Here is a 14373-nt window from a genome sequence, read left to right as displayed (position 1 = left end):
TCTCTCTCTCGCGCTGTCTCTCTCTCTCGCTGTCTCTCTCGCGCGTGCTGTCTCTCTCGCGCGTGCTGTCTCTCTCTCTCGTGCGTGCTGTCTCTCTCTCTCACGCTGTCTCTCTCTCTCGCGCTGCCTCTCTTTCTTGCTCTGTCTCTCGTGCTCTGTCTCTCGCGCTCTTTCTTTCTCTCACTGTCCCTCTCACGCTGTCTCTCTCTCTCTTTCACTCTGTCTCTCTCTCTCTCTCATTAGAATCAGAACAGTATATAAATGGGGAACACAAATATGTTGTGTAAGACTCCAGGGAATCGGGAACAGGAGCTTTTATTCTAGGCTTCATTGCAAACAGTATTTCCATTGATGTCTCGTGTGTGTGTGTTTGCATGTATTAGATTAAGGAATGATTACAGTAAACTATTACAGCACCCGCTGGTGTTTTGTGGCATCAGCTTTCAGACAAACCTGAAACTCGACTGCTAAAGACTGCTTCATCCTCAGTGACTTTCACAAACATGAGACTCGGCCCTTTTTCTTCCTTTTTTATTAATTGAAAGTTTCTCTCTCTCTTTCTCTCTCAGTATAAACAGACCTTTTATCAGAAGCCGATTGGTATTGAATCGAATGTTACATTTCTATTTATTTCTATTGAGACGAAATATTTGTGGCTGTTTGGCTGAAATTTGTTAATGTTTTTTCTCCATGTTCCCCTTCACCTCACAGATGGTTCCACGGTAAGATAACGCGGGACCAGGCCGAGCGGTTGCTCTACCCTCCAGAGACGGGGCTCTTCCTGGTGCGCGAGAGCACCAACTACCCCGGCGACTACACGCTATGTGTGAGCTGTGAGGGGAAGGTGGAGCATTACCGCATCATCTACCACAACGGCAAGCTGTCCATCGATGAGGAGGAGTACTTCGAGAATCTCATGCAGCTGGTGGAGGTGAGGGACCTGAGAACACATTTAAATGCAGTGTAGAAACAAACTAGCATGAGCAACATTTTGGGGTGTGTGTGTGTGTGTGTGTGTGTGTGTGTGTGTGTGTGTGTGTGTGTGTGTGTGTGAGTGAGAAATATGGGCGTGCGTGCGTGCTAACAGAACAAACTGAAACGGTTAATAAGCCATGTTTTGTGCACTGAAGCCAGGTCTTTTATTAGCTTTTATTTTCTGTCACCCAGTCTAGTCTGTGTGTGTGTGTGTGTGTGTGTTTGTGTTTGTGTGTTTTATTTGCCCTTTATGTATTTCAGCTTGCTCCAGGATTCCATGCATTCCACTTTTGTTTTTGCTTTTTGTCGTTCCGTGCCCCCACCCTCTCGGATGCCTGTTGCATCAGGCTGCATATGACTCACTCTCTCACACTCTAATCACCATCATAGTTCAGCCCAAGCAGCTGTGTGTGTGTGTGTGTGTGTGTGTGTGAGAAACATTTATTTCTTGCTAGTTGTTCATTGACGAACAATGATGTCTACGCTCATGTTACACACTCATGTTAATATTCTTGTCATTATTGCCTGAGGTTGTGAAGCTGGAATGTTGTTGGCATGTGGAAGCCTGTATGTTTGTCACACAGCACTTTTCCTCTACTGACATCTGCTGGCAGAGTCACAAAAAAATGTCTCACAGGAAAATGTCCTGCAGTTTTCCTCTCGGGGTCGAATTAGGTGTAACAAAGCGAAACCTGAGATGTTGCCCTCTCTCTCTCTCTCTCGCACGTGCGTGTGCTCTCTCTCTCTCTCTCTCTCTCTATGTCTCTCTGTCTGCAGCCTTGTTTGTTAGGGAAATAAGTCTGTTTATACAAAATATCCTTACCGTTGCGTTTGTTTCTGTGTGTTTTTGCTTGTATGTGCTCAGCATTACACCAAAGACCCTGATGGTCTGTGTACTCGATTGATCAAGCCAAAGCTCATGGAGGGAACAGTCGCAGCACAGGATGAGTTCTCCAGGAGTAAGTGAACACACACACACAATACAATAGCAGTCACTGGAATGAGGGATGTGGTCACTGCATCGCCATGACGACAGCTTGAGTTGTTATTGTTCTAGGCGTTATTAAAATGAGACAAACAATCTAGATGGTTTTAACAATAAATGTTTTAAAAAGTTATGTTTTGGTCGCCATGGTGACGTAGCCTTGGCTCCGGGTTCTGACATTAGATCAGTTCAGTTTTCACTTTATTAGGCTCTCCAAATGTGTGATAATGCATAAGAGAGGTCAGAGGTTGAGCTTTAATAGGCGTGTTGTAAATGTCTCGACAGGTGGCTGGGCTCTCAAAAGAAAGGACCTGAAACTCATTCAGACCATCGGCAAAGGAGAGTTTGGAGGTGTGGCTCCTCATCTTGTGTTTTCTCATCATAATGTGTACAAACTGTATTTTTACATTGTAACGTGTGTGTGTGTGTGTGTGGTTTTTTCTCCTTAGACGTAATGGTGGGAGACTACAGAGGGACCAAGGTGGCGGTGAAGTGCATCAAACACGACGCCACGGCGCAGGCCTTCATCGCCGAGGCTTCAGTCATGACGTAAGTGTCGTCTTCTCCAGCTCACAGCTCGGCCTGATCATTTCTCCTGTTGTGACTTGGCTGTGACGTAGCTGTGACATGATGTAGCTGTGATATAGCTCTGATGTAGCTGTGACTAGCGGTGATGTAGCTGTGCTGTGAGCCAATTGATTCTCCACTACACTTCTGTCACATGGTACAAAACAGTAATGCTTCAGTTAAGAATAAAAAAAGGTTGAACAACAAATGTAATACAGAAACAAAGAAAATTAAACTCAATGTTTTAACAATTTTAAAGATTCAGTACAAAATCTTTAAAATGTGTGCGTGCATGTGTGTGTAGGCAAATGAGGCATCCTAACCTGGTGCAGCTGCTGGGAGTGATCGTGGAGGAAAGGGGCAGCCTTTTTATCGTCACCGAGTACATGGCCAAGGTGAGCACTGAGTGCTGCGTCACACTCACCGTCTGTCTCTGACGTGCTTTTACCTGGGGATTAATAATCATCAGTGCTTTAACTGGACATTTCTGTCTGGACTATGTATGAAGTAGACATGTCATGGCTGGATGTAAAAAGACATGTCCACAAATAGTGACCGTAATAACTAGGATAATTAATTGAGAGATTAATAATCTCTCTCTCTCTCTCTCTCTCTCTCTCTCTCTCTCTCTCTCTCTCTGTAACAGGGCAGTTTGGTGGACTACCTGCGCTCACGAGGTCGCACTGTGCTTGGGGTTGACTGCCTACTCAAATTCTCACTGTACGTTTTGCTGCATGCAGAAAAGGAAGTTATTTTTGTTGGACCTTAAAGAGCAACTATCAAATTTTCCCTCTCTCTATCTCTCTCTCTCTCCCTCTTTCTCTCTCTCAGTGATGTGTGTGAGGCAATGGAGTACCTCGAGGCCAATAACTTTGTGCACAGGGACCTGGCGGCGCGGAACGTTCTGGTATCCGATGACAACATCGCCAAAGTGAGCGACTTCGGTCTGACCAAGGAAGCGTCATCCACTCAGGACACGGCCAAGCTGCCCGTTAAATGGACGTCGCCCGAGGCACTTCGAGAGAAGGTTATATCCAAACACACAACAACAACAATAAAGTAGGAAAGACATCATAGAGTTTAATAGGATACTTCTGAATACGCACATTTGTGCATTCACAGTAATAGAAATGGTGAGAGAGATTCAGATAAAGGGGAACTGCTAATGGGAACTCATCAGATGCACTTGTTCTAGTGATTGTGTTATTTCCAGGAGAAGTGATTGGTCTTCATTTATCAGCTGTGAGAGTAGCGAGTGTCCGGCAGTGTGAGTGAGATTCAGTGACGTAAGGGCTTTTAAAAACAGCCCAGAGACTCGAACGTCGATAAATTTTAAATCAGTTCAGTATGATCTTCTTTCCTGCTCTCCTTACATAGATTTTATTATTTTGCTTTCTTTTCACAGAGGTTTTCCACCAAGTCTGACGTGTGGAGTTACGGTGTCCTTCTGTGGGAGATTTACTCCTTCGGCCGTGTGCCTTACCCCAGAATTGTAAGTGACTTTATGGTGTTCTTTAACTGAGCTTTAGAGATGATTTGTTCTGAAATGTGTAGGATCGGATTGGCCACTAGAGGGCAGTGAACACTTTATAAACCCACAAGTTTCTTGAACATGACAAAGTAAAGGATATGACACACACTCATTTCCTGTAGCCTGAATGATTTCCTCAACCAGAAATGAGCAGCCAGTCCTACAAATAACTAGTGACTATTCAAAATAGTCACATGATCCTGAAAATGTGGCTGCTGATTGGTCAGATAGAGAAATAATAGTTGTCTTCAATGTGTTTGTCTTGTGTAACTTGATGATTAGAGCACGTTGTGTGTGTGTGTTTAGCCTCTGAAGGAGGTGGTGCCACGGGTGGAGAAGGGCTATAAGATGGACGCTCCGGACGGCTGCCCCACAGTGGTGTACGACCTCATGAAGCAGTGCTGGACCCTAGACCCGGTGATACGGCCTTCGTTCCGTATGCTGCGCGAGAAGCTGCAGCACATCAGAGCTAAAGAACTCTACCTGTGAAGAGAAGGGGTGCCACACCCAGGCTTTTTACCCAGGAGGAGGTGGGGAGGAGGGTAGAGACACAGCAGGCTCCTTCCTCATCAAGCAGCGTTTCAGGCTCCGGCTTGTCCTTTCATTCGTTTTTGAGAATTTTATTATTTTTTTGAACTTTTGATCTGGACACACTTGCTTTGTTTCTGTGGGGAGTGAAAGTGTATTAGGGGTGTGTGTGTGTGTGTGTGTGTGTGTGTGTGTGTGTGTGTGATTAAGCACCTAGTGTCCTAATGGTGCCCTGCCTTCTTTGTGTTTTTTTATATTATACCATGCTGATATTCTTTTGCCTAAAAGTATTTGCCCAATACTCTCTCTCTCTCTCTCTCTCTCTCTCTCTCTCTCTATGGCATTAACATGTGGAAGGCTGGCCTTTTCTCCATTGTTTTGTCGGATGCATTTCTCTCTCTCTTCTCTCTCTCCTCTCTCTCTCTCACATTCTCCAGATCTCCCATCTCTCTCTTCCTCCTCCTGTATCTCGTGGCACAGGCTCTATCCGCATGCGCCTCCTCCATGGTGTATGTGTGTGTTCACGTGTGAGTGTGTGAGGCGTTCGTTCTGTGCCTGAGTGCCTCCAGATGGCAGAACTGATGCCTCTCACGTCCCCCTCCTCTGCCACACTGACTTGTTTTTGTTTTTATTCCTTTTTTTTATCAGACTTTTTTTAAGCGATCGTCATTTTTGTTGATTTGTCTGCTGTGTTTATTTCCTGTCTCTCCACGTCAAACAACATCTGACCTGGGACAATTGCAAAAAGCTGGAGCGATGCACAAATTCACAAACACGTAATTGTGTACACACACACACACACACATTCACACATGCATTTCCCAGTAGAGTTCAAACTGCGCCGGCCAAAACAGTACACACCAAGCAGTTTACCCATAAACCCTCGGGATGCGGGGGTGGCCTGAAAATGGCAGAACTCTTTGTGCTTGTTTTATATTAAAATGTATTTAAAGGACTTTAAAGAAGAACACCTGACAAAAGGCAAAGAATACTCTTTGTATACTGACGGCGATTTGGCGAGTGAGCGAACGAGTGAAAGAGAGAGAGGCCTGGGGTTAATCTTTCAGTGCTTTCAATGTTCATTGTTTGATTATGCTGCCATGATTACGAATAAATCATTCCATCAGACCTGAGTCTGTGTGTGTGTGTGTGTGTGTGTGCGCGCGCGCATGCTGGCCAAAGTGGAGGAGATAAACTCGGAAATTGACCTTATGACACTCCTGGCCTTGGTTAATGGCACTGGTTTGTGTGTTTTGTTAGTATTGATCGAAAATGGTGTTTAGCCTATGGAACTAAATGACCCTTCATTAAGCCCCGCCCCCTCTAGCTGTTATTAATGTTGCTATTCCAATGTATTTGACAAACTGTCAAGCTCAGAAAAACAAGACTTGACGAATTGCTATGTATGGAAGAAGACAGTCATGGATACCAGCACAAGACAAGGAATTATACGCAGGCTACAATAACAGGATAAAAACATTTTAGCTAAAATCTTTTCAAAAGTCAGGAGCTTGATCTGTCAGCAAGAATCAGTGTAGAGTAAATGTACGACTGCTAGCGATATTCCACCAGTGTGTGTTAAAGAGCAGCATGTGACAATGTTTATCTCTAGGTTTAAAATCTCTGACTTTTAATCATTTCCCGATCTGGACATTGTTAGAGGTGACCTCACCATGGAGCAGGGATGTGGTTTAGAAATAAGTGAAGTAAATTGTGTGTTTGTGTGTGAGAGAGAAAAAAAGAGGAGATCGGAGGAAACTGCAGGCCATTGACAAGTTGGTAAGTTCCCTTTCATCAAATGGATATAAAACGCTGTGTGTTTGTACTGCTGAGATGCTTTCAGTATGTGATAAAGGAAGTAGTGATTGAAAAATGAGTTTAGAGCAGTCCATTATTTCCAATGATATAGTTTAGAATCTTATGTGATAAGTATTTTTGAAATTTTTGTATTGTTTTAAAGAAGTAGAGGCTCCACCTCCTTCACAGTGATTGACCAGTATATAGGTCAGGCAGTGGAACACTCATACAGGCCACGCCTCCTTCAGAGTGACTGTAATACTCAGAGGCCACGCCTCCTTCAGAGTGACTGTAATACACAGAGGCCACGCCTCCTTCAGAGTGACCGTAAGACACAGAAGACACGCCTCCTTTAATTGAACTGTAAGACACAGAGGCCACGCCTCCTTCAGAGTGACTGTAATACTCAGAGGCCACGCCTCCTTCAGAGTGACTGTAATACACAGAGGCCACGCCTCCTTCAGAGTGACTGTAATACACAGAGGCCACGCCTCCTTCAGAGTGACCGTAAGACATAGAGTCTGCGCCTCCTTCAGAGTAAGACACAGAGGCCACGCCTCCTTTAATTGAACTGTAAGACACACAAGCCACACCTCCTTCAGAGTGACTGTAAGACAGGGGCCATGCCTCCATCAATTTGACTATAAGACACAGAGGCCACACCTCCTTTAAAGTGACTAGGTCACACCTCCTATCCTTTTTTTATTAATACAGACAGTCTGTGTCCTGAATCAGATTTTTCTCAAAGAAAAATATGTAATCCTACTGATTGAAATTTTTGACACTGATTAATAATAAAGGTTAATCATTAGCCTGATGTTGTTTAATGAATTTAATATATGACAGTCGAATTCTTTAAGACTTCCAGCTTGTTATTATCTGTGACCCAAATTCAGTGCGACCCAAACTAGGCCACTGTACTGTCAATCAAAAGATCTTTCATAATATTAGTCTATACTCCAGCCCTGCAGGATCCATGCCTCTGTTCTGACATGAAGTACTTTCATGGGAATAAGTTTATTGGGGATTCGGTTTCCTCACAAACACCCACACAGCGCTCTAACACAGACGCACTCTCGCACCAGGACGCTTTGCAGCTGACAGGTGCAGAAACGTTGTGTTTTGTCTGGCGAGGAGTTATTTCTGGGAGCTCACGCCGAACAAGCGCTCATACTTGATTTTCTCATGTGAGGTGTGATGAAAGTGTGATGTGGTGACAAACATCAGATCAGCTGAGCTGGGGGTCTCAGAAACCTCAGGTCTGCGAAAGTGTCAGGAATAGAAATGGACTCGCTCAGAATTTCCTCTGCAGTTTACTAAAGTCTAGGAAGTTGGTTTGTTTGTTTAGTCTGTCCACTGCATCAAGTCCAATGTGACAGAACTGGAGCTTTTTTGATCCAACTGCCTTTCTGGACCCCTAGATATTTACAGCCTTGTTTCTCCTCATCTCCAGTGTAGTACATCAACCATGACATGTGAATGACTTGATGTCTGAAGTTTGCTTCTTTGGAAAATGGAAATCCGTGGAAAAGACAGAATTAATCTCTGAGACATCATTTGTTTGTCGCAACTTTTTTAAATTTGGCGGCGGAGGGGTTGGCACGGTGGCTTAGTGGTTAGCACATTTGCTCCATGGTTGGGGTTCGATACCCACCTCCGCCTTGTGTGTGTGGAGTTTGCATGTTCTCCCCGTGCCTCGGGGGTTTCCTCCAGGTACTCCGGTTTCCTCCCCCGGTCCAAAGACATGCATGGTAGGTTGATTGGCATCTCTGGAAAATTGTCCGGAGTGTGTGAGTGTGTGAGAGTGTGTGTGCGTGTGTGCCCTGCGATGGGTTGGCACTCCGTACAGGGTGTATCCTGCCTCGATGCCCGATGACGCCTGAGGTAGTTCGGATAAGCGGTAGAAAATGAATGAATGAATAAATGAATGAACTTTTATAAAATATCCGAGTTACATTTTCTTAACTATGTAAACAATTTATTTAGCGGGTTTTGAAATCGAAGTCAAGAAAACGGTGCAATATTCAGAGGAGCTTTCAGCTTCAATTCATGAACATCGAGTACAGCTCTCATAGAATGTCATTACATACGTGTCTTCACTGCGAGGAGTTATTGCATTTTCACTCATTTAGAAGTTTTTAGCAAAAAAAGCACAAAAATCTCCACACAAATATCAAACATATTTTGACCACAACAATCACCTCGAGAGAGAGAGACAATAGAGAGCATTAATTTGTAGCTGCTATAATGTCATTAATTAAACAGGATGTTCCACGACGTTATACTGGATGTAACTTGAAAGGCTAAATGATGTTGCTGTGGAATAAAAACAGAATAAAACTCTGCTGTGGGAAAATAATCATCTTCATGTTGGTTATTGTGGCTCAGCTTCATGTTGCGCATCATCACATCACCCAGTCATGTTTTATTCCTTCCATATTATCATCTGAATAAATTCTAACACGATGTCTTGCCTCAGAACTGGGAGTCACACCTCCTACCCGAGTCTGACGCTGGTCCACTGACACGACACTGTGTGCTGAAGAAGGACGCGATGGAGCGACAACTGTTTTTAGCACTGCGGCGTTCTTTTGTGTAAAGCTTTAGATAGCGTTGTGTGATCTCTGCTTATTTGAGACACTGAACAAGTTCACATCGTTGAAGAAAAATGCTGTTAGCATGACCGTCTCTAAAAAAGAGAGACGCTCATGAAAGCTAAAGAAGCAGATTTTGGGTAACGGACAATGTGAGTATGTTAACACTAAGAGGAAGAGTGTGTAAATGACAGGACGTGGCGACGCGTACCGTTTTCTCCGATGTGACTCTGAACTGATGATTGAATCAGACGTTTTAAATCAGCATGTGATGATTCTAACCTCTCATTTAGGTGTGACACACAATTCCCACTTATGTGAAAGGTTAAATATTATATGACCAGCATAAGGTTTCAGGCACAGCTTTTAGTGCGTTGTGTATATTTGTTGTTTATGGTGTACAAATCACCGTATCTGCCTTTTTTCCTCCCCCTTGTCGCATGATCTTTTAGCTGCCTCGGCTTTGCAGAGGATTGACACTAAACGCATGAGTCATCGTTGATAAGACGAGCTCGACTCGACACAACAGGAGCATATTTGACTCGAAGGATCCGCCCCCCTGATCCTTAAAGCTTATTTGTCGTAATTAGTGCTCTTCTTTTAAACTTTTTTCTCTCCCTCTCTGGAATTTGGCTTTCAGGGATCTGTCCTCGGTTGTGTTTGGCTCGTGCTCACGAGGACGGTGATTAGCCAGGAGCGCCACTAACAAAGATACGGTTACGTAAGGGAGGCAGCTCAGCCGAGAGGCTTGTACCCTGGTCGGGGTTAGTCATCGAGGCCTGACGAGACTTCAGCTTGATGACAATCAGTGAAAAAGTGCTTCATGTGTCCTCACAAAGGTGACCATCGGATCAGACGATGTATCCTTGGGTCTACACTTGTTGTTTTTTTTGACCTAGATGAGTTGTCTGTTTTTTTCCTCCTCGCTGGAGCTCGCTGTCTGGTTCATGTGCACAGATCCAGACTGCTATGTCTTGTGGCAACCCTGATGTCCATTCCAATGTTCCTGAGTTGTGTCCTCTGCTGCTCTGCTTAGCATGGACTCACGCTTCAGTGGACAAAACATTAGATCACACACTATGCATACTACTCATATTAAAACCTCACACACATTAAACATGTAGTACAGAAGGATCACCTTTCCCGATTGAAGGTCCAGTCCCGTTGACTCCGATGCTAGGGCACATTTCAAGATCTTCTGGTTCAATAGTACTCAAGTTGAAGTGAGACATGTGTGAGATATTACCTCATGCTCTCAGATTAATGAGAAGACAGGTACAGTATGAGAGAAGCCAGGGGTCATTAGAAAGTAGTTGCATAACATCTTGACAGCAGCAAATACACAGAACCCTAATCATCATTCAAACCATTTGAAGCATTTGAAAATATTGTAACTCTTGGAATAAAGGACAAAACAAAGGCAAATCAGAGTGTCAAACCATTTTGGGTCGAATATTTGCATCTACTGTGTAAACTGCACTATATGCTATTTCTGTTTAGATTTATATAAATAAAGTCTCTCTCACTACATCCTAATTGCTCACTTGGAGGTTGATCCCACAGTCTAAAGATACATGAGTTGCTGTGGATGATACCACTTGGAGACCACAGAGGTTGCGTTGACCTGCTGTTTTTATGGTCAATTTTATGGCTTCGACAGGAAGGAATTAAAAATATAACGAATTAAGGAATTAGGCTGATGCTCATATCTCTAAGCTCCAGGGTTCACAATTGCTCTTGTTTCCAAGCTGAAGTTAATCCCGATGATCCTGTTAGTCTTCACAACCTTAAAAGTGAATCATTAGTATTAGAAATTAACCACCACTTTGACCTCCAAATGAATAACTCCTGACCTAGATCATTTTAAAGCTTCCAAGATTTCAGCGAATGCAGCTGAGCCTGAGCCAGTCAGCAAGTTTCTTCCACTTCTTTACCAAACCCGCCGGATTTCTTCCAGACGTCATAGTTATTTTAGTGACTCAGCTATCACAGGAGACACTGGATGAAGGATTGAGTACGAGCCAGACCCACTCTCTCGGCGTAATCTTACACAGCTGTGAAGATTAAAGCAACAGCTGCTTGTCACCAGGAAGCCGAGGGAGCGGTGTAAAGCAGACCTAACGCCTTGATTGGCTGGACGGTGAGATGGAAGCACCCTGTCGTTTAATCCCGGCTTCTGAAAGCTGCCGTGAAGGTTTTAAGTGGAATGAACAGCTTGGACGCAGACAGCAGTTCTTCTGCCTGATGGGGTTTTATTTTTAGCATCATCTCGTTATGAGCGTCAAAAGATCTGGTATCGATTTTAGCACCATGTGGGGGGTTAAAAAAAAAAGTTCAGGTTTCTTTTTTTAAGTGGGTTTACATTAAACTGTCTGTGAAACTGTCTAATCCTGACAGCCAGCTAAATCTTCAAAAACTTGAGCAGCAGCTTTTAATCAGCTTTGAGCTGCTAGAACATCTAAGTGTGTGTGTGTGTGTGTGTGTGTGTGTGTGTGTGTGTGTGTGTGTGTGTGTGTGTGTGTGTGTGTGTGTGTGTGTGTGTGTGAAGCATGAGTCAAAAACTGAAGGCACACATTTTTACTACACACTGGTATGTATGTTTTTTAGGATGCCAAAAAAAGGAACTGTACTCGAACGAACACACGCAGGCTTCGAGCGCTTCGGAGGAATTCCTCTTGTGTCGCAGGATGAGCTGAAATCATACCGCAGTGCTGCTGAGTTCTTAATTCTGATTGGACAGAAGGTCTTCTATAATGTCAGCTTTGACAGAAGTATCAGCTCAAAACAGGGTGATATTAAGGAGCTCATTCTAACGAGATTGAGGAAGGTGCGTCACACTTTTTCTGGCAAACTAAATGACTTTGTCTTGGTACTCGTTTGATGCAATTTGGTGTCGGGGAAAAAAAAGCAATAAAATCAAATCTTCTAACAATAAAGTATTTATATATACGGCTAACATCCAGTACACAGACTCTGTGAACATTCTAAACAAAACTTGCACTCGCACATGAAGTAGATCTCCGCATTGCATCTTATTACCTCACATGAATAATAAATCTTTCGTTTTTATAATCTTTCATTATTTTAGACATCATGCTGCTTAGAAGCCTAAGAGTTACTTTACTGAATCCTTAAAAAGCGAACAGAAAAAAAAGAACCCTTTAGTGACCCCTTTCTGAGGCATGTAAGCTAAAATTGAACACTGCAAAGCTAAATCTTTGTCATTCAATCCACAAAATCCAGGAAGTGCTGAGGAACTGACGGCGTCATTGTGAAGTGGTGCTGCTGCCTCAGGTGGACTCGGCATGTCGCTCACATCTCTGTCTGTCACACTCACACTCACATCCCACCCTTCTCATCTCCTCAGCAGACAGACATGCCTCTTCCCTCTCACTCCACACACACACACACACACACACACACACACACACACACACACACACACGCACGCACACAGAGCTCACACTTCAATAAGAGGCCCTAAAAATAAGCCAGGATTTCAGCTGATGCCTTCACAATTACCACGTGCTCTCGCAGGCGGCTGAAATTGCATTTCCGACATGGGCGTCATCCCTGAGCGTCACCGCATAGGAGAACAGGAACCGGTCACGTCGTCAGTATTGTTTTATTATATGTTAACAGTTTCCTGATGCAATATAATACACTGTGAGAGTGAGGAAGAAAATAAGGAGTGCAGTTGAGAATTCCACTCAGCGGGTGGGTGTATGTGTGTGTGTGTGTGTGTGTGTGTGTGTGTGTGTGAGAGAGAGAGAGAGAGAGAGTGTGTGTGTAAGAGAGCGAGAGAGAGAGAGAGAGAGAGAGAGAGAGAGAGATTCGGGTGTGATTATTTTAACTCTCATGTTGGCTGTGTTTGTGTTTAACCGCCCAGTGATTCTGGGCAGGATGAGGCCAGTTATTTGGTCTAATCGTGTAGTTTTGTGTCTATTTTCTGCTTGAGTGCTGGGCCAGTTTTCCCCGCTGGCCTTGAGTCTCATTAAGGGTTGAGTGGGTGATGTGGCAGTAATTACGCCTGGGGTTATTCTCTCTCTCTCTCTCTCTCTCTCTCTCTCTCTCTCTCTCTCTCTCTCTCTCTCTCTCTCTTTCATCTTCCTCCATGTCCTTCCATCTGTCTTGCACATCCTCTTTCTCTGAATAGCAATCGTGTTAGATCCACTCCTTATTAAGCTTGATATTAACAGATGCTTCTGTTCTTTGCCCCTCATGTTTTCTTCACTCGATAGTTATTGTATTACATGACGCTGTTACGGACTGTCCGTGCTCATGTGAAGTGCTTCGCTAATGTCCCTCTTGTCTTTAGATAAAGGGGCTCTCCAAACCTTAATTCAAAAACCCTTTTACTATGTTGTGTGCTTGCGTAATGTATTACGCACTACCCTGCCTCCTGCCTGGCGTGATGTGTAGAGGAACTCTCTGCATGCCTGCTCCAATTTCACATCCATATGTGTTTACAAGGCACTTGACCTTGCAGACAAGAGCTCGTCATCCATCTGGGCGACGAATATATATATACAGATGTACATCCTCCGAGTCCTTCAGCCGATAGACTATTCCTCCATATTGACGTCACAGCCTGTCTGCTAATCACACATGTCACACAGGTCTCGTAGATACGCTGAAGTCAAGTAAAAAATGTTTATAGGAGATCTTTCCTTTTTTTCTCTGGTATTTAAAGAGCCACATTATAATCCTAGCAATCATCTCAAACCTCCCCCGAGCCCTAAACTGAATTTCTTAGTCTTTCCAGCACACTAGACAACTGTGTAAAAGGAAGATTTTGAGGCATTACATTTCATACACAAACACACATATTCCACTTTAGAAGAGGGAAAAAAAATCCTCAAAATCCCAAATCTTGAGGGACTCAGAATAATCCTGTTATGTAGCATGAGCAAAGGTTAAAAGTGAACACGCTGCATCTTAGCAGACTTTTTTTGTGCTATATATGTTCAGGAAAGAATTGCATTTTTTATTGTTTCTATTATATTATTATTTCTATTTGTTGTATATCTATTATTTTACACTACTTTCTTTATTTTCTGCGATGTTACTCTTCTTACTTGCACTGCTGTGTCAAGCTGAAGTTCCCCTACATGGGATTATTAATAGTAATCTCTCATCTCATCTCATCTCATCTGTATCTCATATCTCATCTCCTCTATCTCTTCTCTCATCTATCTCCTTCCATCATCTCTCATCTTATGTCTCTTAATCTATCTCTCATCTCATCTCATTCCATCTTATCTCATCTCTCATCTCATCTATCTCTCATCTCACATCTCATCCCATTTTATATCTCATCTCTTATCTTATACTGTATCTCATCTCACCTATCTCTCATCTCATCTCATCTCATCCCATGTTATAGTTCATCTCTC

The 14373-nt window shown here is 43.5% G+C and overlaps 1 protein-coding gene across 4 annotated transcripts in view; it reads left to right on the top strand.

Annotated features, from left to right (window-relative positions):
- The window catches only part of LOC113652551 (tyrosine-protein kinase CSK), a 52204-nt gene that overhangs the window by 17980 nt on the left and 19851 nt on the right, over positions 1-14373 (top strand). For 3 of the 4 annotated variants that reach the window (XM_047822393.1, XM_027161665.2, XM_047822394.1), the window contains 9 exons: positions 712-931; positions 1841-1934; positions 2246-2311; positions 2410-2509; positions 2832-2922; positions 3174-3247; positions 3359-3554; positions 3933-4019; positions 4365-5714. In XM_047822393.1, coding sequence (XP_047678349.1) covers positions 712-931; positions 1841-1934; positions 2246-2311; positions 2410-2509; positions 2832-2922; positions 3174-3247; positions 3359-3554; positions 3933-4019; positions 4365-4547 — 1111 coding nt within the window. In that variant the 3' untranslated portion in view covers positions 4548-5714. Of the gene's footprint in view, positions 1-711; positions 932-1840; positions 1935-2245; positions 2312-2409; positions 2510-2831; positions 2923-3173; positions 3248-3358; positions 3555-3932; positions 4020-4364; positions 5715-14373 lie in introns of those variants that run through there. The other variant, XR_007144692.1, reaches the window with a different exon arrangement.

Source organism: Tachysurus fulvidraco, chromosome 13 (assembly GCF_022655615.1).
Source record: "Tachysurus fulvidraco isolate hzauxx_2018 chromosome 13, HZAU_PFXX_2.0, whole genome shotgun sequence".
In the NCBI taxonomy this organism is placed as follows: Eukaryota; Metazoa; Chordata; class Actinopteri; order Siluriformes; family Bagridae; genus Tachysurus; species Tachysurus fulvidraco.
The sequence above is the reverse complement of the archived record's forward strand: the minus strand, read 5'-3'. Positions and strand labels throughout refer to the sequence as shown.